Source organism: Hoplias malabaricus, chromosome 11 (genome assembly GCF_029633855.1).
Source record: "Hoplias malabaricus isolate fHopMal1 chromosome 11, fHopMal1.hap1, whole genome shotgun sequence".
Classification (NCBI taxonomy): domain Eukaryota; kingdom Metazoa; phylum Chordata; class Actinopteri; order Characiformes; family Erythrinidae; genus Hoplias; species Hoplias malabaricus.
This window is the reverse complement of record NC_089810.1, coordinates 13,475,420-13,500,551: the sequence shown is the minus strand read 5'-3', so window position 1 is coordinate 13,500,551 and position 25,132 is coordinate 13,475,420. Positions and strand designations below refer to the sequence as shown.

The following is a 25,132-nucleotide window of genomic DNA, read 5'->3' as shown; positions in this document are numbered from 1 at the left end:
ACTATAAATAATTTATTCAGTGTAACAGTTTAGAGTAAAGCATGTGAAATTTAAGGTTTAAGAGTTTATAAACACACTAACACCACAAAATGTCTCCCCACCTCTTCACTTAACAATATTTCAGAGTTCCGAGCCGTCTTGGGAAAAGGCGAGAAACATAACTAATGTAGAGCCAAACACATCCACAGAAACACACAAAAGGAGCGTTTTCCTGTTTTATTTCCTTTCATTTATTTATATAAAACGTTGTAAATGACCCCACCCAACTCCACTGGGCGATAACGCTGTGTTTGGGGCTCTAAACTATTTCTTGAGTTATTAAACCTCAACATGCCCACGGACGAAGCCACGGTTCCCATTTAAGAAGCTACTCTTCCTTGGTCCCAGCTGGGACCAATAACGTTCCTACTCCTGCATGCGTGTTTCAAACTTAGGAGTCAGTTAGTTTAAGGCCAGCCCGGTAGGCGGTGACCCAGCATTTATATTTGAAATATATGAAGTCTCTGAGTCCAGAACAAAATTATAGCTATGAATAAAGAAGAATAATTGATGTTACTGAGGGTTATTTAAGGATAAAGACAAGTTAAAGTGAAAGCATTCTGTGCACATTTTAAACAGAATCATTACCCGTGGTTAAAGCTCTGCTACCGAAGCAGAATACCCTCTGTTCATTACACATTTGTTCATGTTGAAGATCATTTTAGTCACAAAATCTGAAGGTAGCATATATTATTTTTGCAATTAAGTAAAATAAACTTCTCAAAATTAAAATGTGCCTATTTAATACATGCATTCTTCAAGCAATTCCATACAATATTTACAAATTGCTTTCACATTTTGTTTAAGGAAGAATAATCAACAACAAAAGGAATAATAATGAAAAGAGAATGCCAGGCCCAGCAGAAAAAAAGCTTGCATTCAGCATCCTGTATCTGTTACTCAGAAACAAGAGCATAAGTCTGAAGTGAAAGTAATATCAAGCTTATTCAGAATGGTGTCTGCTCTTTCCTCTCTGTTTTATCTTCTAAACAAACGTAGCTATTTATTTTCCTTTGCATTAAAAGCCCTATTCCAGTGCTGGCAGCTGGTTTCATTTCTTTAAAAAGCAGACAGGAATGCAGATTAAAGATTCCATGCAGATTCCAGTAACAAATGGAGGAAGTGTTTCATATTGAACACCCTCTTAATAACCTTCTCAGAACTTTAGAGAATATTCTCTGGAGGAAATGGCAATGGAAGCATTAACCAGAACATAAACCCTAAATATGTTTGAAACTCATTTACAGTACAACACCACCAATAATATTTTAAGAGGGCAGTTATCTGTTGGTACTTTCCATGCCTTAAAAACTTAAAAAGTAACACAATTCATATAACTATATATTAAAATAATAAATCAATAAATATGTTACAGAGGCACAGTAATATTCTGTGAGGACTAAACTAAAGGCACTCTGTCAGAGCACCCCCAAGCCATCTTTTGTTGATCAACGGCTAACTGCCGTTTGTGTTTGTTATGGTAGCACCTGACTACAGCTACTTCAAACCACAGGAGTATTGTAGACTATATTTGGCATTAAAAAGGAGCATTATGTAGATATAACGTAGCATATTCATTTAAATGTTTTAACTGCTAACCAGTCATTTATATTGGAATACGTTTCACATATCGCGACATATGACATTCTGAACATGATTCATGTTTAATTCTCAGCGTCCAAACAAAAAACGCTACTTGTACTTGTGAACGGCTAAAACACAGAGGACTAAAAATGTTTTCGTTTCCACAGCGAGGAAACTCCCTCTGTGATCAAGTCAGGACTGGTTCTGCTGAAGGCGGAGACAGTAACAAAGGGGCTGGTTCGAAATGGTGGTGGTTTCCAGGGTTCACGGGTAAAAGCAGGAGACGGTCTGTTTGCAGTCCTCTCGCTTTTTCGACTGCTCTGAACCTTTTAACTTCAGTTCTCTCCTGGAACCTGCGACACGCAAAGTCTGAGCTTCACCCAGAACACAACAATGGTGAGATTTGCATTTCATTGCATTATAAATGTGGTTAAAAGTAAAAAGTAAACAATTTGATTTTATAAAATTGCTGACTCACTCTGGGCAGAGATTCAGCAGCTTTTTGATTGTGCAGAGCTGTATCTGAAGTAGTTTGCATTAAAAAGTTGATGCATTAATGACTGAACAAATAAATGAATATGGTCTGTTGTCAATAAATAAAAGTGTTTTAGGTGTGGGCTTTTTATACATTACCATACATAAGAGTTTTTTTCAATATTAGTTTGATTATGACTGTGTTCTTATGAAATATTTATTTAAATTTTAAATAAAAAAGAGTGATGAGAATGAACCTTTATGATACAATGTTTTTAGTAAAAATTCCCCCAAAAATCCTTTTAATGTAAATGTTTTGTTGTTGTTGTGTTTTTGTAACTGCACAATGTTCCTCTATGGGTGTTTTGCATTTGTTGAGACTTTTTTTCATATTGACTGCAAGTTTTCAGCAAAGGATGATGTAATGATATGTTTGTAGGAAGTGGAAGGGGAGGATGGTGGTGATGAAGATGATGATGACGATGATGATGATGATGATGGAGAGGCGGGCTGAAGGTCTGCTGCCAAGGGTAGACAACGAGATCTAAACCAATAGAAGAACAACACGTATTTGCTGCAATGTAATACGTGATTGGTTGAGCTGTGGTTCTTGAAGAAAGATGTTTGCAGATACCTTTTGGTGAATGCACTTGCAGCTCCTGTGATCTGACAGAACTACACTGTCAGATTTGCATGTTGTGATAGGTCCTTTCTGCCTATACCCAGCATCTAATCCTGCCTGTGATACAATCTGTGATGTATTACGAAGAACTGGAAAGAATAAAACCCCTGGAGGTGGGCTTGTATATTCTCCACAAAAGAATAATCTCACACAAAATCTAATCTGGGAACTTTCTGTGGTCTACCTGAGATCATAAACTTTTGTAACTGTATCAGATAAAACCTTATCCTTCCTCATATAGAATGACAAGTGTTCAAAATGACAGCAATAAGTGAAAATTACTTTATTTAATGTTAAAGGGCTCTGTAAAACTCTTCAAACTTTGGTAATTCCTTACATTCACCTGTAACTCCTCACACTTCTGTAACTTCATAGAGCTCTGTAACTCTTTAAAACACCTATGTAACTCCTCACAACTCTGTATCTCCTCACACATCCAGAGAAAAGAAATTGGGAAAGTAGAGAAGCCTAAATTGTTTAAACCAGGGTAACAGAAATGGGGCCATTCTTCATTTAAGAAGGCCACAACGAGGCTATTGAGCCAAAACATGTAGACATGTAGTTTCTACACAAATCCAGACTATATTGCTAAATGCTCTCAAATACAATGTACTGCAAGTTGTGCAATGTAATACAAAGAAGCAGAAAGGCTGAACAGAGCCAGTGAGATGGGCTTGTATATTCTCTCCAAATTATTTTAGATTTTATTTATTTAAAAAATGTCTTTAGCCATCCTGAAATCCTGATTGTACTTGGGTAGCACAACAGGCTGTTGTAACACAGCTCCACACACACACACACACACACACACACACACATATATATATATATATATATATATATATATATATATATATATATATATATATATATATATATATATATATATAAAACAAAGCAAAATTGGAGAAAATGGACAAGCCTAATTTGTTACAAATACTGTAACAGCAATGGGGCCATTCTATTTTAGAAGGCTACCAACAGGCCATAAAGAGCCTATTCTTGTAGAGAGCATTTACATAGACACTTCCATTCAAAAGTTTGGGAATTTACTGTGTATTCATTAAAATATTAGGTAGATTTAATTAAACAACACACCAAAAATTATTTTTTGATAATTTACTTTTGAAAACATAAAAAAAGTTCAAATAAGGAATTATGTAATAAATTACATAAATTAAATAATGATTATTTGGTATAATTTGTTTTATTTGAGATTTGATTTCCACTTTTGAAATACAACAAATACTAATTGTTCATAATATATTTATTATAAAAATTATTGATGCTATCCAGATATTTTAGAATCTACTACAGCTCTGTTATTTGTTCTGGGCATATCTGTTAATTCCAGATACCAGATTCCAGATACATACAATTTATTTGGGTTAGTACAGTAAAATATGTGTAGATATTGATTGTTAACCACATTGGATCTTGTTTATTGAAAACACTAATTCCAAACTTTTGAATGGCTGTTTATGTAGACTGTTGCATATATGTCTGCTTAGGCACAGTGTACAACATGCTGTTATACATACAACATGATGTCATATGTGCTACAAAGAACCTGAACAGACTAAAGGAGCCACTGAGATGGGCTTGTATATTCTCCACTGATCAATCATCCGACTTGGAAAGTCTTTTGTAAAATGTTTTTAAAAGTAATTAATACTTAAAATGTATTTATCATCAAAACCTGAAGGTTTTAAAGGTCCCTTAATACTTTCAAATATTTAGAGTAACTTTAAATTATGCAAAGAAAACTCAGGATTTATAACTAAATTGGATATAACAATACCTAATAAAAGTTATAACAAATTAAATAACAGTAATGCTCCATATAAAATTTGATACTGTTCTGAAACCTTCAGTGTTTCCTGTTGTAAAAATTTTAATTGTAATTGTAAAGGAGAAATATCAGGGAAAGTAGACAAGCCTAATTTGCTGTATTTTGATACAAATGAGCCCTAGCTGTTCAGGAGGCTAATAAAAAGCCATATAGAGTATCTCTATGTGTATGATGTACATAACTGTGTATTTATGTTCACTCACATGATGAAATGATGATACTAAACTAAAAGTTACTCATACGGGAAATATGTCACTGTATGTTTAAACTTTAACATGCTACAATGAAATGTAAGCAGTTTATAATAATTTCTATTCCAGTTCAGCAGGCAATCCATGTTAAGGTTTACCGAAATGGAAATACTAACAGAAAATAAATACAATGTGTATGAAACATTGTGTTGTACAAAATATTGGAGATTCCGTATTAGACTTGGTTGTGTGACTAAAGGGCCATCAGAGGTTGGCTGGTTTGGGTGTGCACTTTAAAACAGGGATTGATGTTTCCTTCAGTTTTCTTCTGTATACACACACACACACACACACACACACACACACACACACACTAGGTCTAGTCCATCTCTGTTTTACTGTGCATGAGAGGCTTGCTTCTAAACTGGTTGATTTCTGGTGGGGTCACAAGGAAACACCCTTTTTTATTCTAATTTTGTTTAGTTGATGAACTGATGGATTTCTGATCTGTAATAAATCATTATAAAATACAGTTTGTGTCTTCTTGTGACAGTTTGTGGTTTTTTTCACTGTGCATATCTATAATTTGCTGCATCACACTACACTACCATTATTTTGTTAAGGAGCATTAGTAAGTATTACACATACTGTTTCTGAATTTGTCTTATATTTTTCCCCTCTGAAGTCTGTTTATACCTTATTATATTTGCTTACATAATTTTCATTGATCAAGACTTACCTATACCTATGTATATATAAATAAATGTTGTTCTCTAAATTCTGCTCTGTATCATATCCCATTTACAAAGTCCTGATTCTGAAACACCCATTACATACTGATTAGCCAAAACCATAAAATCTGACTTAATTAATGGTAAATATTGTATGAAAGTAACTAAAAGTAATTAAGCTGATGTCACTACTGTGGTGAACAGCTTAAAATATTCAAAGGAAAATATAAACAGACAGTTTCAGTTGATGATGATCCAGGGTGGAGATAATTATTCTGCACATTTATACCCAAAATTAAATACTTTTAATAGTTCAACTGAATGAATCTTCTACTGTGATTTGTTTCCCAGTCCTAATCCTGACTAGAAAAGGCTGTTTATTTGTGGTGGAGTATTAAGCATGTTGACAAATCAAAGCAGGGAGCAGATAAGTGGAACAGTAATAGCCTGAGCGCTCCAATACCAAACCTATGTTGTTGTATGGAAGCTTATTTGGGTACAATTTGTATGTCCTTAAACTGAGGTATAAGATTACTTCAGCTAGTACCTGAGTCATCAGTGGATAAATTAAAACCGATCATCTATTTTCATGGGTTTAATAGTCATTTAATATATTTATATGATAATAGTGTCCTGTAGAAATGTTTCAAAATGTTGGAGAAACACAGATGGGAGTGCTAAGGGCGCATTATATAATTAGACTTTCTGTGATTTGTGGATGTCGTTGCCCTAATATGTTTATGACAGTTAATAAGGATTAGACAGCTTTGAAGCTAGGTCAGCCAAACGTGTGTGCCGCATGGCAGTATGGGATTACCTTTACTTATTCCTCATGTACTCCACATACAGAACTCTGCACATTTTTAACTGCACATTTAGGCCTACTGACAGCAATGAAACAGAAGACAGGTAAGTCATGTTTTTTTGGTTAAAGAGCTTCATTCCAAAATTGCGTGGATCGATTTGTAACATTTGAATATAACCATTTTTTGAACAGTACTAATTTAATACGAATAATTTAGCTGATATTTTAAGATGTTTTCCAAATGCTGATAAATTTAGTTACATAAGGTTCATATTTTAACATAGTTTTTCATACATTTCTTTTTGGGTAAAATTGGACGTGCTAGGGCTAGGCTAAGTGTGTCAATCTACTTCTAACAATAATTCCTATTTTGCCTCCTTCCTAGTTAATTCAGCCTGTAGATATGCTTAATACTAGTTACTGCTGCTCATATTTGACCAAACAGCTGAATTTTCCACCACTTAGTCTCACCTGTGCCCTGTAGCTTAGCTGGCAAACTAGCAGTCTTCATCAACCTCCATTCTCCCCCTCTACTGTGTCCACTTCCTCTCTCTGTGCTATGACTCCTCTGGTTCCAGTGCCAAAGCCCTCATACTCTCAGGCTAGGGAGAACTTGGTGAAGGCAGTTCCTCCCAAAATCATCTGCCTGCTGGCTTGTGGGGGAAGTGACTGCCGCTATGAGGGTCCAGCCTGTTGGAGACCCAGCCAGCAGGTCATTAAAGGCATCTTCTCCAGCTGGTGAGAATGCTGCTTTGTGCCATTTTTTTTGCAGACCAAAGACTCCTTTATTTTAAAATCAGTCAGTGAATTTAAGTGTATCAAAAGTTAAAAAATGACATGTCAAATAACATGTTTTACTAATTTTCTAAATGGCAGTGAGCTAACATATCCTTTCCAGGATACAAACTACGGGTGTTTTCCCTCCCCCCACTAAACTTCAGTGCACAATTTCTATTTATCTGCAGGGGAAAAAAGATCAGAATATATTATGGTTCCTGTAAGTTAAAATCAGCTAATTACAGTAATAGAGTAATTGTATATTTAAAAATGAAAAATTTTCACTTTAAAAAAATTATCAAAACATATGATTATGCCAATTTATGTTAAACTGTTTAGGCCAAATTATTTACAATGTTAAAGAACAACATATCCATAAATCCAATTAAGCAAAACATTTACATTGTTTGTTCAGTTATTATAATGGTTATGCTAATTTTATATGCCATTACCTTTGGAATAACACCTCAAATGTGTTTTATTTAGTTAAAACTTACACAGTGTTAAATGAAATAATATAATCTTGGCTAAATATCAAAAGGTTAAAATGACAAAAAAAAATGTATATATATATAATTTCTATCTGATAACGTTTGACCATCATCATATGACCATTTCTGAATATTAATTGTAATTATATTAATTGTAGTATGACATTCTACAGTCTTCTCAGTCGTTAAAGTTGGAGTAGGTAATTTTGTTAAAAAAAATAAATTAAAAATTGTATGCCTGTTTTTGAACAAATTCAACCGAAACAGTCCTACCTCAGATTTTCAGTTCTCCTTCTAAAGCCACTCCCCTAAAACACAGGAACTGAATGCCTTGAAAAATCACACACAGAGAGGTGGGCAACACCTTGTCTTCAGACAACCTCTACCTACATCATGTCTCATTCATATGTAAGGAAACACCCAACAGCTACACCTATGCTAACTTGGGTTTGCTTTCTGGCTTTATCCAGCCCCATTTTGTTAGAAAGCCTCTTCTACCGCAATTTCCTTTCTGCAACCCTCACCCTCCAGCTGGTGTGTCTGGTGGCTCTATGCATGAGTGGATGGGGCAGAGTGATGTAGTAGACTGGCTACTAACCATTAAATCATTGGGTCCGGTCCAAATTAGCTTTTACAGTCCTGTGGACTATACAGTAAATAATATATATACATATTTATGCCATTAGACCATCTGATTTACTGGTTGCTATCTGGATGTAAAGAGTATTTGAATTAATATGTTTTAAGACAAATCACCTACTCCAGCTTTAAGGAAATATGTACATCTCTGTTCATGTTGCTGAGCACTAATACTTATTGCACAATATACATTTTTAATTTGTTTCTGCTTTTTAGGGTTACTGGTGACATTATTGCCATGGCAAGACCATCTACTGATCTCATTAAGAGATACAACATAATAGAGCAGTTTAAAAAGTGAGTGTTTCAGCACATTTTCTGCTGAGTAAAACTTTTAGCTTGGAAAGGTAATGCAAGAAGATAAAGCATGCATGAGGTGTCATTGCTCTATGGATTAGTCTGTCTGTGCAAGTATATGTCCTGCATGTGCACATTTACAGGTTAAAGAATTACATGTGTGTTTTCTGTATATATTTGTTTACAGATTGAACATTAAGTCCATCATTAATATGCAGCTCCCTGGGGAACATGCTTACTGTGGCCCTGACCTGGAGCCTGACAGTGGCTTCACTTATTCACCACAGGTCTTCATGGAGAATCAGAGTGAGTCTTATAGACATATAGAGCTTTGGTTTTTACAGTGCCAGGACACGGGGTCATACATATTCATAAGTGTCATACCAACTGATCCTTGTTTCCTTTTGTTCTCTTCTTTTTCAGTTTACTTCTATAATTTTGGCATGGCTGATTTTGGTGTTTCAACTATGGTAGGGGTGCTGGATGCAGTTAAGGTCTTAGCCTTTTCTGTGGAGGAAGGAAAAGTGGTTGTGCACTGCCATGCTGGACTTGGCAGAACAGGCAAGCTTTTCACAAGTTTATTTAAAGGAACACTAGGTAAGATGTGGTAATTTTGCTCCTGGACTCCCCTTAGAGTTTATTACTTTAATGCTTTTTCTTGTACTGCTTCTCGGTGGGTTCAGAACCTACCTATTACAGGTCACTGAAAATTCACAGTGATTTTGAAACTGTAATTTTAAGGTAAAAATACTACCTAATGTTCCTTTAATTTCTGCAGTATAACTACTTAATAAAGCAGGTAGTACATAAAGGGAAACACTGGAATCTATTCATGAGCATATTGTTTAATACTTTGCAGGAGTACTGATTGCATGCTACTTGATCTACACTCTGAGAATCACTGCCAGTGAAGCTATTCACTATGTACGAATCAAGAGACCCCGGTCCATTCAGACACGTGCTCAGATCAACCTGGTGTTTGACTTTGCGAGACTCCTGGGCTCTCAGTTAGCACAGTACCCGAGTCTGAGCATGCGGCATGGTGCAGCCTTCAGTCTGAGGCAATATCTTCAGCGCCAGGCTCTGCTTCTACATGGGGAAGAGGCTCGTATCCTTGTATACACGCCCAAGATTCTTCATCTTCTGTGTAACCTGCTTACCACCATGGCCCTGGGAAGCCCCAGTCATCCACAGGTTCAGTCGCACCTGGAGAGGAAGGCAGCTATTTTGGCTCTGCATGGGGATGTGAGGGAAACTCTGGTTCTGCACCGGTATCTGCCCATCCTGATGGAGGGGGGAGGCTCAGTCTCTTCATGGGATGAGCCTTTTGGATTCTTAGAGCGGAAGAGAGCAGTCCTTCTGAACAAACGCAGTTACAGCGAGTCAGACCTCAGCAAAATCACACTTAATAAGGTGAGAACTAATCAGATCCTTTAAACCAAAATGTCTTAATCAATTCCAATCCTGTGAGTCCAGTCCTATAGCACACAGAGTAAAGATGCTAATTAACTGACATAACTGATTAAACCTGTTTACCTTGCCCCCAGGACTGGATCTGGTCACACAAAATGAGCAAAAGTATAGTTAAATTGGTTTAATATTGAAATACACCCAGGAATATTTCCCTGATTATATAATTGAAAAATATTGTAATATATAAATAATAATTTTTGCACTGGAGAAAAGTGTTATGCACTGTAGAGATGATATTGTGGTGGTTGGTGATGTAGCACGTAAAGTTAACATGGAACTGGTGGCACTGAGCATGCATTAACGGTGCCAGTGGGGCTATGTACAGCCTTAGTCACAAGGGAGACCAGTGTGGATTTACGCTTGTTGATGGTTAAGGGTAAGATAGGACTGTAAAGCTGGCTTGGAGGGGGGTGGGTCTGGGACAACTGACTTCACTGTTGAGTCTTTTGGCGGTGTCATGGGCAAAACACCAATGAGAGGAGGTGCCTACCTGATGACCCCTGTGAAGAGCTAGTGATACAGTGGCTGATTTGTGTACTCATGGGCTGGGCTCAATGAGTAACCGTAGTTGTTAAGGGTAGCTGCTTATTGATCAGACCATAAACGGCCACAACAGTCTTAGTGTTGAGGTGTAGAAGTCAACAGGATTTTTAGTGGCAGTAGGTAGTGTGGTAGGCCATATGTGAAACTCTAATATATTGACATAGGATATTTTACATCGCCCTGTGAAGGACTGGCGTCCCCTCCAGGGTGTATTCCCGCCTTGCGCCCAATGATTCCAGGTAGGCTCTGGACCCCCCGCGACCCTAAATTGGATAAGCGGTTACAGATAATGGATGGATGGATGGATATTTTACATCTTATCTTGATGATTATAATTATACTGTAACTGTTGGTATTTTCCTGAGACCTACTTGATGTTTTGATGGATTTAAATAACGTGATCAATTTTAATGCAATAGAGACTTCCATATATTAACTTCCCTGTATTGTGCCTACTTCAAAAAGCAGCAAAGGCAGAAACACTCATTAGCGTAATTTATTAATTTATTTTCATATTTTTACTCAGTTTTCTCCACAATTTAGTAATTGATAGGCCAGTCTGTTAGTTAAGATGCCCCAATCACACCATTCTATCAAGGTGGGAGGATAAGATAAGCACCTGCTTCATGTGAGGCATGAGAGGCCACCCAACCCCTCTTTTTACACTGTCGTTAACACAACAACAGTGGACAGCCAAATGTTTTTGAAAGAAAACGCTAATGGCCCTGACCTGTTTTTCCATTTAACAGTGCTGTGTGCACTGTTTAATGAAGAGAGGGGAGGGTCATCCAACCCATTCAGAGAGCGTAAGGCCAGCTGTCCTGACTCCTTGGAGGACTGAAGTATCACTGAGGATGGAGTAGACAGCCTCCATATGAAAGGACCATGACAACACCACTGCACCACTCTGAACCCCTTAGACACTATTTTTTGACTGTTTCAACCATTATAACTGGGGGAAAAATACATTTTAAGTATTAATAAGGTTAATATACTACAGTGGATCTTAATCCTGCTTCTGGTGGGCAATTTCCCACACAGTTCAGAGATTTCTCTGCTCCCAACAAACCTGAGCTAATTAATGAACTGATTAACAAGCCCTTCTGAATTTGAAATGAGTGTGATTGAGTAAAGAGAAAACTACTATATGCCGAGAACATCTATCTATCTATCTATCTATCTATCTATCTATCTATCTAAAACATGGTGGATATCCCAGGTTACAGGTTCTTAAAATTGAGACCTCAGGTTTACCCCTATCCTGCCCAGATTCACAAATTCCTTTTATTCTTTGATCATAACAGAAATGTGCATTTTTTTCCAGAGTTTTGGATTTATACAGTGCTCCACATCATTTATAGATGATGGCAAGGTCTGCAATGGAATTATTAATCACGTAAAAGATCAGAGATCAACAAATCCTGGCTTTGACACCTTGACAAAAGACGCCAACTCTGCAGCAGACAGATATACAACCATTCCACCATCAAGTCCCCTCCTGTGTGACAGCAGCGCTGCTAAGAGGGCAAAGTTCACAATGAAAAAAGCTCAGCCTTACCCAAAATTCAGCTCCACTGTAGAGGTGAGATATTTCATTCTCAGAGAGCAGTCACACCAAAAAATGTAATCTTTAGCACAATTTATACCTGGTAAGCAAGTCTTCTACAAGCCTTTCCTGACGAGCAGAGGATATTGAATGCAGAATATGGACATTAAGCAAAACAGTTGTAAATGTTTAACACTGTGCATAAAGGTTTGCTATTAGTTGCATTGTAATTATGCTCAATGGGTCTGTTTTCATTTCCAAAGCTTTGTAAAAGTCATGATTCAGAAAAAGTGTCATCAGCATCAAGAGAGGTTGCTGAAGCAATGGCACTGCAAGATCCACCTGGGGACAAAATACTACAGAGGGCTGCACAATTACAGGTCAGATACAGTCTGCTGCTTAAATGAGTTACTGTGTTCTTCTCTTTCTGTTTATAAATATAAACACACACACACACTGAGACCTCTATTTCAGGATGAACTGAATGTCAGTGCATATGGATGGACCACACTGGCCATGGAGACAGACCCAAAGGTTTTGAGTACAATGATGTGGATCTGGCTTGAAAAACTAAAGGTAAGAAATAAAACACACTAAAGTAAAAAACTCCTTATTGCACTACTTTTATAAACTCTGCTGAGGTTTCAGACATTATCTTGGCTAATAATTTACATTCGGGGCAATGCAGGGGGGTTCTTAAATTGCCTTATGGAATGTACAATTACAAATAATATTATTAAAGAAATTTTATTTTCAGTTTTCATTTTTGATTTTGATGTTTATTTTACTAGTCGTTAGTGAAGTGATTCAGTACAAAACAAACAACTCTGGATGTTTGCTCTTATTAAATGATATATCTATGGCACTTAACATTTGCAAGATACACTTTTTTATATTTTTCCCATAGAATTTGAATCAAGTGTAATTCTGCAGTAATTAAAATGTAAAATTCAAAATCATCTAACGCCTAACAGCAAAATTGATTTAAGATGCTTTCATGCAGTATAAAGTTGGGCAAATGTGGGCTGAGTGAACTGTTACTTTAAAACATGGCTCTGCTTTGCTAAGTAACTGTAAAGAATGTTTTTAATCTAGTATTGTTTGTTATTAACAGGATCCCATTCTGAGTACACGTGACTTAGATAAGCTGTGTACAAACACTTCTGTTCAAAATCCCCTTAAAACACTCCACAAGGTGAGGGCCTAATCTCAGCAACACCCTTTTACACACAGTGTTAACTTTATTAAAAGTATATGATACTGAGCCAAGAGGAAATTAAACAAACTGCCATATTTTAATACTACAACTGAGCTTCTGTGATGATGTTTGCTTCTGTATGTTTCAGTCTCAGCAAAGCACTTTGTATTGTTTACTAAGCTGCGTGGGTCAAGTGACTACTCACTGTCCACAGGCTGAAAATGCCATCCTGCATAGGCTTGTACGGGCACTGACCAGGGTGTGTATTAACGCATCTGTGTTTGTGTGTGAGGTTAGCTAATTGTCCATGTGCATACTGATGTTTCTGTGTCTGCGCATGTAAAGTCAATATATGGTATACATTTAAGAAATTGTGCTTTTTTTCTTTTAACAACTATGATGAGAAAGTTTAGTGTATTAACTGTTTGTCTATTTATGTTTATCTAACTGTTTATTTATGTGACAGCGCCCTCCAGAGGAGATAGAGTGTTCTGGAGCTTTGCTGAATATGTTCAGAGCTACAGTGAGAGAGCTCCAGTGTGTTCGTCCTTCCATAGCAAGCCATACAACCCATAAGGGCTCCTAACAGTACTCTGATTTAATAAAGTAATCAAGAAAACTGTTTACAAAAGTGTGTCTTCCATTTGTCCATTAGTAAGTCCGGTGTATATGTGCAAATGACATGCTACATTCTGTTGTTGAACACGTGGCCCTTAAAATAACAAATTGAAGAATTTTTTCCCTCTCAAATTAATCAATATCTATATATCGACTGTGTCACTGACAACTGTGTCAGTTTCTATATTTAGGATATGAGCTCCATGTACTCTTTCTCTACACCACTGGCATAAGTGCAATTATTCCTGCAGTAGTTACATTTGATTTAAGTGCAGGGTTAACCTGAGATATACTCAAAACACAGGGTCATTTAGATCTGAAAATAAGATTTTAATGCTTGAAATGTGTAAAAATGAGATGTTTAGCAGCAGAATAGCCTAGTGTATTATTAAATACACATGAATGATTACAACAGAGAAAGGCTATGTATATATATTCAAATAATAGGGATGAAAATGAAATGATCATATATATATATATATATATCAAAGCCCTATTGCTATTGTGCTATTATTGCTAAATGTGCTATTGCTGCAGCACATTTAGTACCGGTCAGAACTTTATTGCCATGGTGACGCGTCATCATAGCGAGAGAGAAGAAAACAAGTGGACATTCAGAGCGGAGTTTGGAGTCGGTGCAGCACGTGCTCGCCTCGCCCCTTCGAGCTGTAGATACAATTCTCAACCGCGAGGGACAGGTGCGAGATTTACCGCTTCCTCTGCTTCATTTTCCCGCTGTGATAGTTCTGACACTTTTTACCGGGTAAGAGAGTACAGCCAGTGAAAAGTTATGCTGTCAAAACCTGGAAGACTTCTGATTTGGTTTGTTTACTGAGGTGCGTGAAATTAAATGCAGCGTTAGATAATAGGATTTTTTTTTTTTCATTTAGGACTGGTTTAGCTACAGTTTTAACTGCAATTTTAATTGTTGTACAAATACAGCTGACAACTCATGCTTGCTTGTTTGAGTCTTATTGGAACAGACTGGACAAACATTTGCATATAGTTGATTCATGTTGAACTGGAATTTCATATTTGTTGCAAACTTTACATGAGCTATTAACCGTAAAATTGTTTATGACAGTTCTGTGAACAGTTTGTGTTTTTGTACTCGCTGAAATGCGTTGCTATGCCAACGCGGTGCTCACTGGTGAACTATTGTTGTGTCACAAAACAGCATCACGACGCTGTTCCCTGGCTGTTTCGTCATAATAAAACAGCATCACGACGCTGTTCCCTGGCTGTTTTGTCATTATAAAACATCCAACACACTGCTGTCCAGACACACCTCTTCACATTTCTGAGCGTAAGGTGGGTTTCTACATATGTTATGACAGGATTTTAAAGTTTCACTTAACAAAACCTGTGCTCCTAATGGCAACTATAATCTATTTGACTCTTGCAGAACAGCTATGAAACCTGAAGAAGTATATGTAGGTTCCTGGAGACCCCACAGGCCAAGGGGTCCTATTGCTGCTCTGTACAGCAGCCCAGGGCCCAAATATGCCCTTCCTGGGGCTACAGGTAATCAACAGAATAAAAAACAAAAAAGAAAAAAAACAACAAACAAACAAACAAACAAAACTCTGTCCTCATGTACGCTTGTATTCACTTTTTAAAATCAAATAGGTATAAACTATCATGACCCACGCAAGTTGAAAGCGCCAGCATTCAGTTTTGGCACACGGCATAGGCAGTCCAGCTCCAGCTGTTCACCAGGACCTGGCTACCTTATTCCTTCTAATATTACTCGAGCTGGAAAAGATGGAACCCCAGCTTATTCACTGTACAGTAGGTACAATGATCCTCCACCCTTCCAGACCCCTGGACCAGGTAGGAACCCCCCCCCACAACTGGCTACATATAAGCACAATAAAATGCAGTGTATTCTGAATATATATTTTATCAAAAGTACTTTATTTTTATGCTTTGCAGGGAGATATTCACCTGAGAAAGCAGGGAAGATGACCTATTATTCTGCTCCCGCATACTCACAGTCGGGTAGAAGCAAAGGCTTTCGCACTGACCAATCGCCAGGTAAAAACTAAGCCTCTGAAATGTAAGGCTGAGAAATGAAAGACAACTCTGAAGACTACTCTCATCCTTAAGTGTGTACTGATTCTGTCTTCTGAATGCAGGGCCTGCAGCTTACATGCTCCCCTCAGTGCTGGGACCAAACACTGTGAATAAATCATGTGCCCCCAACTTCTCCCTCACTGGCCGTAGCAAAAAAGGCAGCTTCCATGAGGACCTGCGGAAGGTGAGAACTAATTCTGAAAGACAAACGAAAGGACTAAATGTATGGCTTCTGAGTTTTGTGTTTGTGATGACAACTTAATGTTTCGCTCAGACTCCAGGTCCTGCGACATACAAAGTTATCGATCCAGCTGTCTACAAATACAAACCACCACAGTACAGTATGACTGGCCGCAACAGCATGCCCGGTGATAACACCAAAAAACCAGGACCTGGAGCTCATTATCCAGAGCAGGTGAGATGTTTTTGTCTTTTCAGTTAAAAAAGTGTAGTTCATACTTTTTGTTGGTCCCAATAAGTTCTTGAAAGGCCTCTATTAAAAAAATGTAAAACACACACACACATCATACATAAACACATTGTGAACGTGCTTGTAACTAATGGATTTCTGTCTCCAAAGGTGTCCTTCACAAGTCTCAAAGCCCCCAGCTTCTCCTTTGGTGTTCGTCACTCTGAGTTTGTTGCACCACTGATTGTGGATGTCACTGATTAACTCAGCCTTCCCTCTGTCTCTTAATAAAGAATGCTCTTTGATGCAGTGAACACTGTTACAGAGTAATCCTTCAGTACTGTGCTGATGTGTGAAGTCTTCAAAATGAGTAGAAGCGCAGAGCAAGACAGCTCAGTTTCCTAAAATGTACTCCTAAAAGTGGTTGAGGCAAAACATGTTTATTTTTAATAAGCTGAAATTGTAAGCAATTAACAGCCAATTACATCTCCTGGTTTACACCACATGCCGAGTTATATGTTCTGCTCGACCACAACGGACCAGGTCTAGAATACTTTGTCAGTAAGAATAAATACAACAGCAGTAACACAATGTATATGAATTAAGGAATGATAATAAAGACCATTTGGCGTGACCAGTAAAGCTTAATAAAGTACAGCTGACAATCAAAAAGATACAAACTCTTTCAATTCTTTGGGACTTAACCACAGTTGGGATTGAATAATTTAGGACATTCAGTGGAACATTTTGAAGGAAAAACTCCATGGGATTCAGCCTTGTTTTAGACCAATTGTGTGAATCTAATCTTCTCAAAGATAGGGTTCATAAACATGATTATTATTTTGCAATAGAAGACATTCTGAGAGACTTTTCAGTTTACTATTCTTTATTGCATAAAAGGCACTTGTGAATAAATACGTTCTTTAATATGACTGTTTAAAATGACACTGTTTATATCTGATTATATAATAATATATGAAATCATGTCACATTTCAACTGTATGCACATTATGGAAACAAATATATGTTATTTTCAAAGCTTTTTGTCCAATTTTCCTTCATATATTTGGATTATATTTTACATAAATATTTTTACCAAATCTTTGTGATTTTTATGATTCCAATGTGTTTGATGTTACTTAAAATTGATTTAATGCAGTACAGATATGATACCTGCTATTGCCTCTAATAAGGCATCAGAACTGTCACTGAGGACTTTGCTGGTAATATTCTCAGAGGATGTGATTTGCAGTGGGTATAAAAGTAAGGAAACACCCTCTCTTTGAAAGTTTGTTTGAAGATGTGCAGACAGGCATTACTGCCAGAGTCTGTGAAGACTACCCTGCCCTTGTCAAAATCCAGATGAACTCGGATCTTCTGGACTCTTTGCCCAACCCGCAGCACACTTAGGTTCTCTGGAGAATATCCCTTTCCATATTTGCCATTAGAGAAACCTACGTACCACAAGCCAAAACGTGAGAGGTTCTCTCTGTGACAATATACAGACTCTGAGATCACTCCCACTGCCCAAGACGTGTTTTCTCCAACCTCCACTTCCCAGCTGTGAGTTCCTGAGCTAAAGCCCTCAGAGCCCAGGGCCATGGCATAGCCCTCAAACCTCTCTGGGTTAGCAGGAATCTCTTGATTCTCACCTCTGTAGATCATAGTGAGCAGGTCATCAGACACTGCAAGGTCAGCATGCGCAGTGTTGGGGTCTAGAGTCACAGGAGCTAAAGGGACACAAAAAAATGTATTCAATTTTCTGAATAATTAATGTGGTTGAATATAAAATGCATCACTGACAGAATCAGATCTCTGATGTTAGTAATAGGTCTTAAAACGATCTCACGAAAGCTGTTACATAAATAGAGGATCTACAATTCCTCCTGGAAAAGGTTCTGAAATTTCCTCCCAGTTTGGATCTGTTGGTAGAGCACAGCTGGCAGACTAAACTTCAGTTCCCAGCTTAGGCAAGAAAACCATACTACACCAATAGTCTTTGGGCAAGACTCCCAACATTGCATTAGCTGTAACATGATCAGAATCACTTTGTATAAGAGTGTCCACCCAATGCCATCAATGTAAGTGTATTAGATTGCTACATGCACAAACATTGTTAAAAATTAATTTGTGGCAGAGAAGCACATGGAGGCTCTTGGTTTTTCTGGGTAAAAAAATATTTTCCATATTTGCTTTGTAGTCATCATGACCTCTGGTTCCTACTTGTACCAGTGTAAAAATGTGTGTAATTCTCTGCAGTGAATCAATGTACATTACACCAATTAAATCTTGGTTTACATCTAGTGCTGCAAGTCCTATGGAGTGTGAACATACCATAATTGCACTGTATGCAAAATAATGCATTAATTCATTATCCAGTTCAGGGTCACGGTGGGTCCAGAGCCTACCTGGAATCATTGGGTGCAAGGCAGGAATACACCCTGGAGGGGGCGCCAGTCCTTCACAGGGCAACACAGACACACATTCACTCACACCTACGGACACTTTTGAGTCGCCAATCCACCTACCAACGTATGTTTTTGGATTGTGGGAGGAAACCGGAGCACCCGGAGGAAACCCACGCGGACACAGAGAGAACACACCAACTCATCACAGACAGTCACCCAGAGCGGGAATCGAACCCACAACCTCCAGGTCCCTGGAGCTGCGTGACTGCCACACTACCTGCTGCGCCACCATGCCACCCCAATAATAATAATAATAATACTAATAAAATAAAATAAAAAAAATTTAGATGCAGGTAGGGCGGCACGGTGGCGCAGCAGGTAGGTGTCGCAGTCACACAGCTCCAGGGGCCTGGAGGTTGTGCGTTCGATTCCCGCTCCAGGTGACTGTCTGTGAGGAGTTGGTGTGTTCTCCCCGTGTCCGCGTGGGTTTCCTCCGGGTGCTCCGGTTTCCTCCCACAGTCTAAAAACACACGTTGCAGGTGGATTGGCGACTCGAAAGTGTCCGTAGGTGTGAGTGTGTGAGTGAATGTGTGTGTGTGGACTGGCGTCCCCTCCAGGGTGTATTCCCGCCTTGCGCCCGATGATTCCAGGTAGGCTCTGGACCCCCCGCGACCCTAAATTGGATAAGCGGTTACAGATAATGGATGGATGGATAGATGCAGGTATTAAGAGCGCAAATGCTTTGCACTCCTGCTGCTAGCGATAGCAGGCTAGCACGTGTGCATTAAATGTCTATGATTGTGGGTAAATGCAGCACTATGCTCCGTACCTTTTAAGGCGGAGCAGTATGTTTGAGGGAGAATAACGACTGTTGTTCGTGGCTGAAGTTTAACTTTATGTCTGTAAATTTTTATTCACTGTTTGAATTACAACAGAAACTCATTTGTAACTTGAGTTGTTGAGTCATGGCGACATTTACACCTTAAGTAATCCAAAACAGCAGCCAGTACTACCCACCTATAAAGCAGGAATAAAGCAATCGTCAATTCAGCTGTTTCATTCACACAGATTCCTTGATGTATTGATATTTTGTGTGGTAAACCCTACACTACCCAAAGACTTCATTATGGAATTCACATATTTTTATATTATATTTACTCTTGACACAAAGATAAGCTGCAAATTTATAAAAGGTCCCACACACAGAAATACTGTGGTATACTGTGAAGCCACCAGAATTTTGAAAAAAATTAAAAGGAAAAAGAAGGTTAGTGAAGTGTTGTGCTCAGTACTCACTGTAATTTATATTTCCATGCATCTTCTGTGATACTTGAAAGCCCAGGTTGCTCAAATGCTTTGTCACATTAATCAGAACTCCAGCGAGCCTTTCTGGACTGTCCAGCTTAGCCTGAGTCCTAAGAGTATATTCAATTATCAGAGAGGAATTGAGCACAGGAGAAATGACAACAAAACAAACAACAAAAATGTCGGTGATCCCTTACCTTTCAACTGAAGCTCTGTAGTTCTGCAGATTAAAAAGAGGAAGAGTGAACAAAAATCTTAGACTGATCAAATATAGCAGCAAATAATCTACATCAAGATGTTTTTACCAACAGAAACTGCAAATCTTCTCTTTCTATCTCTTTCTCAATGGCTTTGATGGTGTCCAGGATGTAGGATATCTGTGTCTCCATCTTCTCAATCTTCTTCTTCACTGTCTGACTTCTCTGTTCCTCCTCTTTTCTAAGAGCAGCGACCCTGACAGCCTCTTCATCCCAAAGAAAGTGGTGGAGCTTCTCAAATTCCTTTTTAATCAGAGCCTCTGTGTGCTGGGCCTGCTTCTACAAAAAGATAAATATAAATATTTCTAGTAAAGATAAGTGCTGGTATATTTTTTTGTATTATAATATTTATATATGGGCGGCACGGTGGCGCAGCAGGTAGTGTCACAGTCACACAGCTCCAGGGACCTGGAGGTTGTGGGTTCGATTCCCGCTCCGGGTGACTGTCTGTGAGGAGTGTGGTGTGTTCTCCCCGTGTCTGCGTGGGTTTCCTCCAGGTGCTCCGGTTTCCTCCCACAATCCAAAAAAACACATTGGTAGGTGGATTGGTGACTCAAAAAAATTGTCCATAGGTGTGAGTGAATGTGTGTGTTGCCCTGTGAAGGACTGGCGCCCCCTCCAGGGTGTATTGCTTGCGCCCAATGATTCCAGTTAGGCTCTGGACCCACCGTGTTCCTGAACTGGATAAGCGGTTACAGATAATGAATGAATGAATATTTATATATATAACCTGAAACCTTAACCTCACCTTAATGTACTCTCCTGTTTTAAGATAGGACTGTTTGAAATCCTCACATATTCTTAACTTCTCATGCAAGGGTTTCAGTTTCATGTGGAGCTCGTCCTGCATGGAGACAAACATTGGGAATTTAATTAGCACCCTACATTAGGTAAAAAACGTACAGTATATATCCGAGTCTTTACAAAATCCTCTTATTATCGGTACAATCTACTATTTGAAGGTGCTATAACTGTTGACACAGATGTTCAGTTGTGCATTCACAGATGTCACATTCTCCGCAGATTTACAACAGCCACTTCTTGGGGTTAGGTAAATAGCCTTAGGGGTGTTTCAACACAGGAAGGCAGTGTCATATTGGAGTCATATTGACAGTCTGCACCTGAGGATATGAACAAGGACAGTATTGAAACTACCTTCGGAGCATCTATTCTTTTCTCCCCAACTGGCTCCTCTTTTCATACACTGCAACTCATTTTCCTGTTTCCAAAATTAATAGTAAAAATATATTATTATTACTAAACCTTGTAGCAGCTTTCCATTCTTTATGCTGCAAGCTTGGAATGACCGAGGCTGTAACAATAGGCTTGTGTGCAGCTCTCCAGAGCGTCCCAAAACCATGAAACAAATTAGATGCTCTGGAACAGTTGCACATGAGCCCACGATGGTCACTACTAAGCATCGACTAGAGGGGTATGAAGCTCCCCAGCATTGGATATGGGAACATCTCACTAATGTTTTTGTAGTTGGATGCCATAACATCTTTATTAAAATGTTTCGTCTAGTCTTATGCACTCCCAGACGTTTAGAGTTTACTGCAGTAAAGGGGAAAGCCTCTAATGATATTCTTAATTTCAGAAGAAATTATGGATGAAATGATTAGTTTTTGAATAAATTTGGTTCACTTCATTTTAGCATTTTAGCATTTTCATTCTGTCAATGTTCAGATAAAAAAAGAAACATTTGATCAGTACTTACATGGTTATTTATGAATAATTTGTATACACAGTCTCTGATCTGGACGAATAGAAATTACTTGTACACAGCAAGTACACCTATAAAATTCTAGAGAAAACCTACAGAATAAAAATAATTTTGATTAAATGCCAATAAAATTTACAATAAACTTCTCCGTCTCCTGTTACGCAATTAGTCATTATTGTTTTGTGAATCGGTTTTACTTGTTTGTTTTGGGACTGGTTACGTCTGTCTTCAGCAGACAGTTATCAGTGACTGGTGTACATGTTGTCAGAACAAAAATGACAAATTAGTCAAATATCTCTAGATCTGTTCTCTGCAAGGATCATTAATTACTTGCTGTCATACGAAACCTGCTTTGTTTTGAGCTTGATAGCCAGATAGAAGGCTATGGGTCTGGGAGGACCCGTCTAACAGGACTGCTCTCATGTTTGGACTTCCAAACTTTTACACTCTGTCATCCATCTACAAGATATTTCAATAAATAAACAGTTTTCTTAATGAACACTATTGGGTTACGTAGTATGATTCTCAAGAGTCAATATTAAGCCTAAACATTCACCAAATATAGTTTTCAATTGGGATTCACCATTCACACTGCAATTCCAAGACCAGGCAGGATTTCTTAGTTAGCCAGTTAACTTAAACCTAAAGTTGAGGACTATTAGTTAAGGCTCTAGTCTTATTGGATAGGCTTGAGTTTGGGCTTAAGTTATCTGGCTAACTAAGAAATCCTGCTTTATGAAACACATGGCTTAGTTCATGTTTGGGAAACAAGTCTATGTTGTATTTGGTGCCTGCTTTAAAACACGTGTAGATCTGTGTGTGAGAAACTAAAATGTGAGAATAAACTCTCATACTTTGATTTTCTTTGTAGACACTGAGCTAGAGTTGAAAGCCTTAGATTTGTTGCCATTTCTGAAGAGGCACCAGGGATAAAATCTACTACCCCATACCTTCAGGTTGTGTGATGCCTCCCGTATGGAGCAGAAGGAGTGTTTGCTATGCAGGCTGGAGTTCTTGCACGTTGCGCAGATGGGCCTCTGTTCCAAGTGGCTGAAGACAGTGAGGGCTTCCCGGTGTAAACCACAGAGCCCCTCCATCTCCACCGAGAACCTGCGGTTCTTCTCTTTCAACACGGCCTCGCACATGTTCCGCAGCACGATGTTGGTGGGGGGTTCAGAGTTGGAAGAGACGGTTCTGCAAATGGGACATTCCAGAGCCCCTCGTTGGTCCCAGAAGTTCCGCACACAGCCTTTGCACATGCTGTGAGAGCAGGCTAGGAGGATGGGGTCGCGAAAGATATCGCAACACACGGGGCAGGAGAAGTCATCCTCAGTCAGAGAGGGTCTGGAAGCCATGTTTATTCCCGGCTACAGATCCAGTTTAATGTCAAAATATCAGTAAGGAGAGAGAGAGAGAGAGAGAGAGAGAGAGAGAGAGAGCTCTGAGCTGTGTACACACCTGTATGTATTTCTGTTCCTCTTCAAAATGTGTTCAAAATAAAGTGCGGGGGGCGGAGCAGATGTTGGACAGTTCATTTAGAAACACCCACACACGCACGCGCACATCAGGTGGTTCTGTGGTTTTTAACAGTACTACTAAACACCGCTGAGTTCATGTATGGATCTAGAAAGCATTTGTCAAAACATCTTAAAGACCATCTGTAACAGGTATTCCGTCTTAAATAATTACACGGTAGTTTCAAATGTTTTTTGGGTCCTCACAATTCTACACAGAACCACTGCCTTTACAAAAATAAATAAACAAATACAAATAAAAAAATAAAAACATTTGACAAGCCACATATAACGTTTTTTAAATGACCTTAAAGAAGCACTTTGTAAATTTGACAGATTTGGCGTTTGTTCACGAATCATGTGTACACTTTGTAATTCATTTAGGACTGTGGGAGGAAACCCACGCGGACACGGGGAGAACACAGCAAACTTCTCACAGACAGTCACCCGGAGCGGATCTCCAGATCCCTGTAGCTGTGTGACAGCGACACTAACCTGTTGCGACACCCACGAGCTCGCTTCATTTCTAGCAGTTTGTATCACAGAAGTACGCTTACTTTTAGCAGATACACAGCAAATTCTCCAGTGTTAAATCAAAACTATTAGAGTTAATGTAACACTGGGAGTGTTACATTATTACACTATCAGTGTTAATTTAACACAGTGTTGATTTAACACTGGTGAATTTGCTGTGTATATTTGCCTCTTGATTCACTAATGTAAATATTTGCAATTTTAACAAGTATTTAACAAGAGCTGTTTACAAAATACATTCCATCATAAAGAAGAAACATTGAACCGGACAAAGAATCATTTTCTGTTCAAATGGCTCTGTGCATAGACTGCATTGTAAAGAAAAATGCCTCTAGTTAATAGCTAGTTAATTACTAGTCTAAGTAATTCCACTGTAGCTGCCAGTACTTATGGGTTTTATTAATATGTGGACTATTTATTTTCAGAGCTCCAATGTCAATCCTAATAGTTTTACATGCACATAATTTGTTTCCAATTTTCTCTGATAAAAAATTTGAACCTTTAATCTACATTAAAAACTGCAATAAAATTGTTTAATGAAATACAATGAAACAGTTCTTTTGTGTTTAAAAGTTTCAAATGCTTAAAAATAAATCTTCAAATTCTTAAAAATGAAGAGCCTTTTAAAAAATCTGAGTGTTGATCCAGTACTTGGTTAACCTCGTTTGTGTCTAGAATACAAGCAGCTATGCTATGTCTAGAAAGTGGGGCACATTGGCTCTTAGGTGCTGGGAAAGTCAGTGGTACGTGCCTAATGACACAGAATGTGGGGAATGTTGACAGAGGACATATTTTGAGAATGATACAGTGAGATGCATTGTCAAGATAATGTGATAAATGTGCAGTTCTAATAACTATAATTTATTTTTAGACACTGAACTTTTTGCCTTTGAAGTGGTTCTTGAATTAATGCTAAATAGGTAACCTGTGAGTAAAATAATTATACTAGTATATATAATAGTATAA

The 25,132-nt window shown here is 38.2% G+C and overlaps 3 protein-coding genes across 8 annotated transcripts; 2 read left to right on the top strand and 1 right to left on the bottom strand.

Moving 5' to 3' along the window:
• The first annotated feature begins 6,917 nt into the window (after positions 1–6,917).
• zgc:77752 (uncharacterized protein LOC393862 homolog) lies at positions 6,918–13,908 on the top strand. Its single transcript, XM_066684282.1, has 11 exons — positions 6,918–7,096; positions 8,482–8,562; positions 8,750–8,868; positions 8,986–9,123; positions 9,422–9,975; positions 11,903–12,160; positions 12,388–12,504; positions 12,599–12,700; positions 13,239–13,319; positions 13,471–13,581; positions 13,789–13,908. The coding sequence occupies exons 1-11, from the start codon at positions 6,918–6,920 to the stop codon at positions 13,906–13,908; spliced, it is 1,860 nt and encodes a 619-aa protein (XP_066540379.1).
• Positions 13,909–14,518: 610 nt separating this feature from the next.
• Positions 14,519–16,796, top strand: cimap1b (ciliary microtubule associated protein 1B). Of its 4 annotated transcripts, none has more exons than XM_066685010.1 (8): positions 14,519–14,638; positions 15,118–15,251; positions 15,346–15,464; positions 15,570–15,773; positions 15,876–15,977; positions 16,079–16,200; positions 16,291–16,431; positions 16,597–16,796. In XM_066685010.1, exons 3-8 carry the CDS (start codon positions 15,353–15,355, stop codon positions 16,687–16,689), a joined length of 774 nt encoding a protein of 257 aa, XP_066541107.1. In that variant the 5' UTR covers positions 14,519–14,638; positions 15,118–15,251; positions 15,346–15,352; the 3' UTR covers positions 16,690–16,796. The 4 variants fall into 4 exon arrangements, with proteins under 4 accessions (XP_066541107.1, XP_066541110.1, XP_066541106.1 ...); XM_066685013.1 differs by having other exon boundaries at positions 14,550–14,776; positions 15,118–15,246; XM_066685009.1 differs by having other exon boundaries at positions 14,550–14,776.
• A 63-nt stretch (positions 16,797–16,859) lies between these two features.
• On the bottom strand, positions 16,860–23,697 carry trim35-30 (tripartite motif containing 35-30). Of its 3 annotated transcripts, XM_066685007.1 has the most exons (7): positions 23,577–23,697; positions 23,069–23,485; positions 21,144–21,239; positions 20,444–20,674; positions 20,336–20,358; positions 20,130–20,248; positions 16,860–18,155 (listed from the first exon to the last, which is right to left on the bottom strand). In XM_066685007.1, exons 2-7 carry the CDS (start codon positions 23,471–23,473, stop codon positions 17,611–17,613), a joined length of 1,419 nt encoding a protein of 472 aa, XP_066541104.1. In that variant the 5' UTR covers positions 23,474–23,485; positions 23,577–23,697; the 3' UTR covers positions 16,860–17,610. The 3 variants fall into 3 exon arrangements, with proteins under 3 accessions (XP_066541104.1, XP_066541103.1, XP_066541105.1); XM_066685006.1 differs by having other exon boundaries at positions 23,069–23,635; XM_066685008.1 differs by having other exon boundaries at positions 20,444–20,668; positions 23,069–23,635.
• Positions 23,698–25,132: the final 1,435 nt, after the last annotated feature.

What these genes read in the sequence shown, in the direction of transcription:
- zgc:77752 (XM_066684282.1), top strand. Translation starts at nt 6,918, where the DNA reads ATGACTCCTCTGGTTCCAGTGCCAAAGCCCTCATACTCTCAGGCTAGG. An exon ending in GCAAAATCACACTTAATAAG is followed by an intron (nt 9,976 to 11,902) that starts GTGAGAACTAAT and finishes ATTTTTTTCCAG; the next exon opens with AGTTTTGGATTTATACAGTG. An exon ending in TCTGGCTTGAAAAACTAAAG is followed by an intron (nt 12,701 to 13,238) that starts GTAAGAAATAAA and finishes TGTTATTAACAG; the next exon opens with GATCCCATTCTGAGTACACG.
- cimap1b (XM_066685010.1), top strand. Translation starts at nt 15,353, where the DNA reads ATGAAACCTGAAGAAGTATATGTAGGTTCCTGGAGACCCCACAGGCCA. An exon ending in CTTCCAGACCCCTGGACCAG is followed by an intron (nt 15,774 to 15,875) that starts GTAGGAACCCCC and finishes TATGCTTTGCAG; the next exon opens with GGAGATATTCACCTGAGAAA. An exon ending in GAGCTCATTATCCAGAGCAG is followed by an intron (nt 16,432 to 16,596) that starts GTGAGATGTTTT and finishes CTGTCTCCAAAG; the next exon opens with GTGTCCTTCACAAGTCTCAA.
- trim35-30 (XM_066685007.1), bottom strand. Translation starts at nt 23,473, where the DNA reads ATGGCTTCCAGACCCTCTCTGACTGAGGATGACTTCTCCTGCCCCGTG. An exon ending in AGGCATCACACAACCTGAAG is followed by an intron (nt 21,240 to 23,068) that starts GTATGGGGTAGT and finishes GTCTCCATGCAG; the next exon opens with GACGAGCTCCACATGAAACT. An exon ending in AAGATTTGCAGTTTCTGTTG is followed by an intron (nt 20,359 to 20,443) that starts GTAAAAACATCT and finishes TTTAATCTGCAG; the next exon opens with AACTACAGAGCTTCAGTTGA.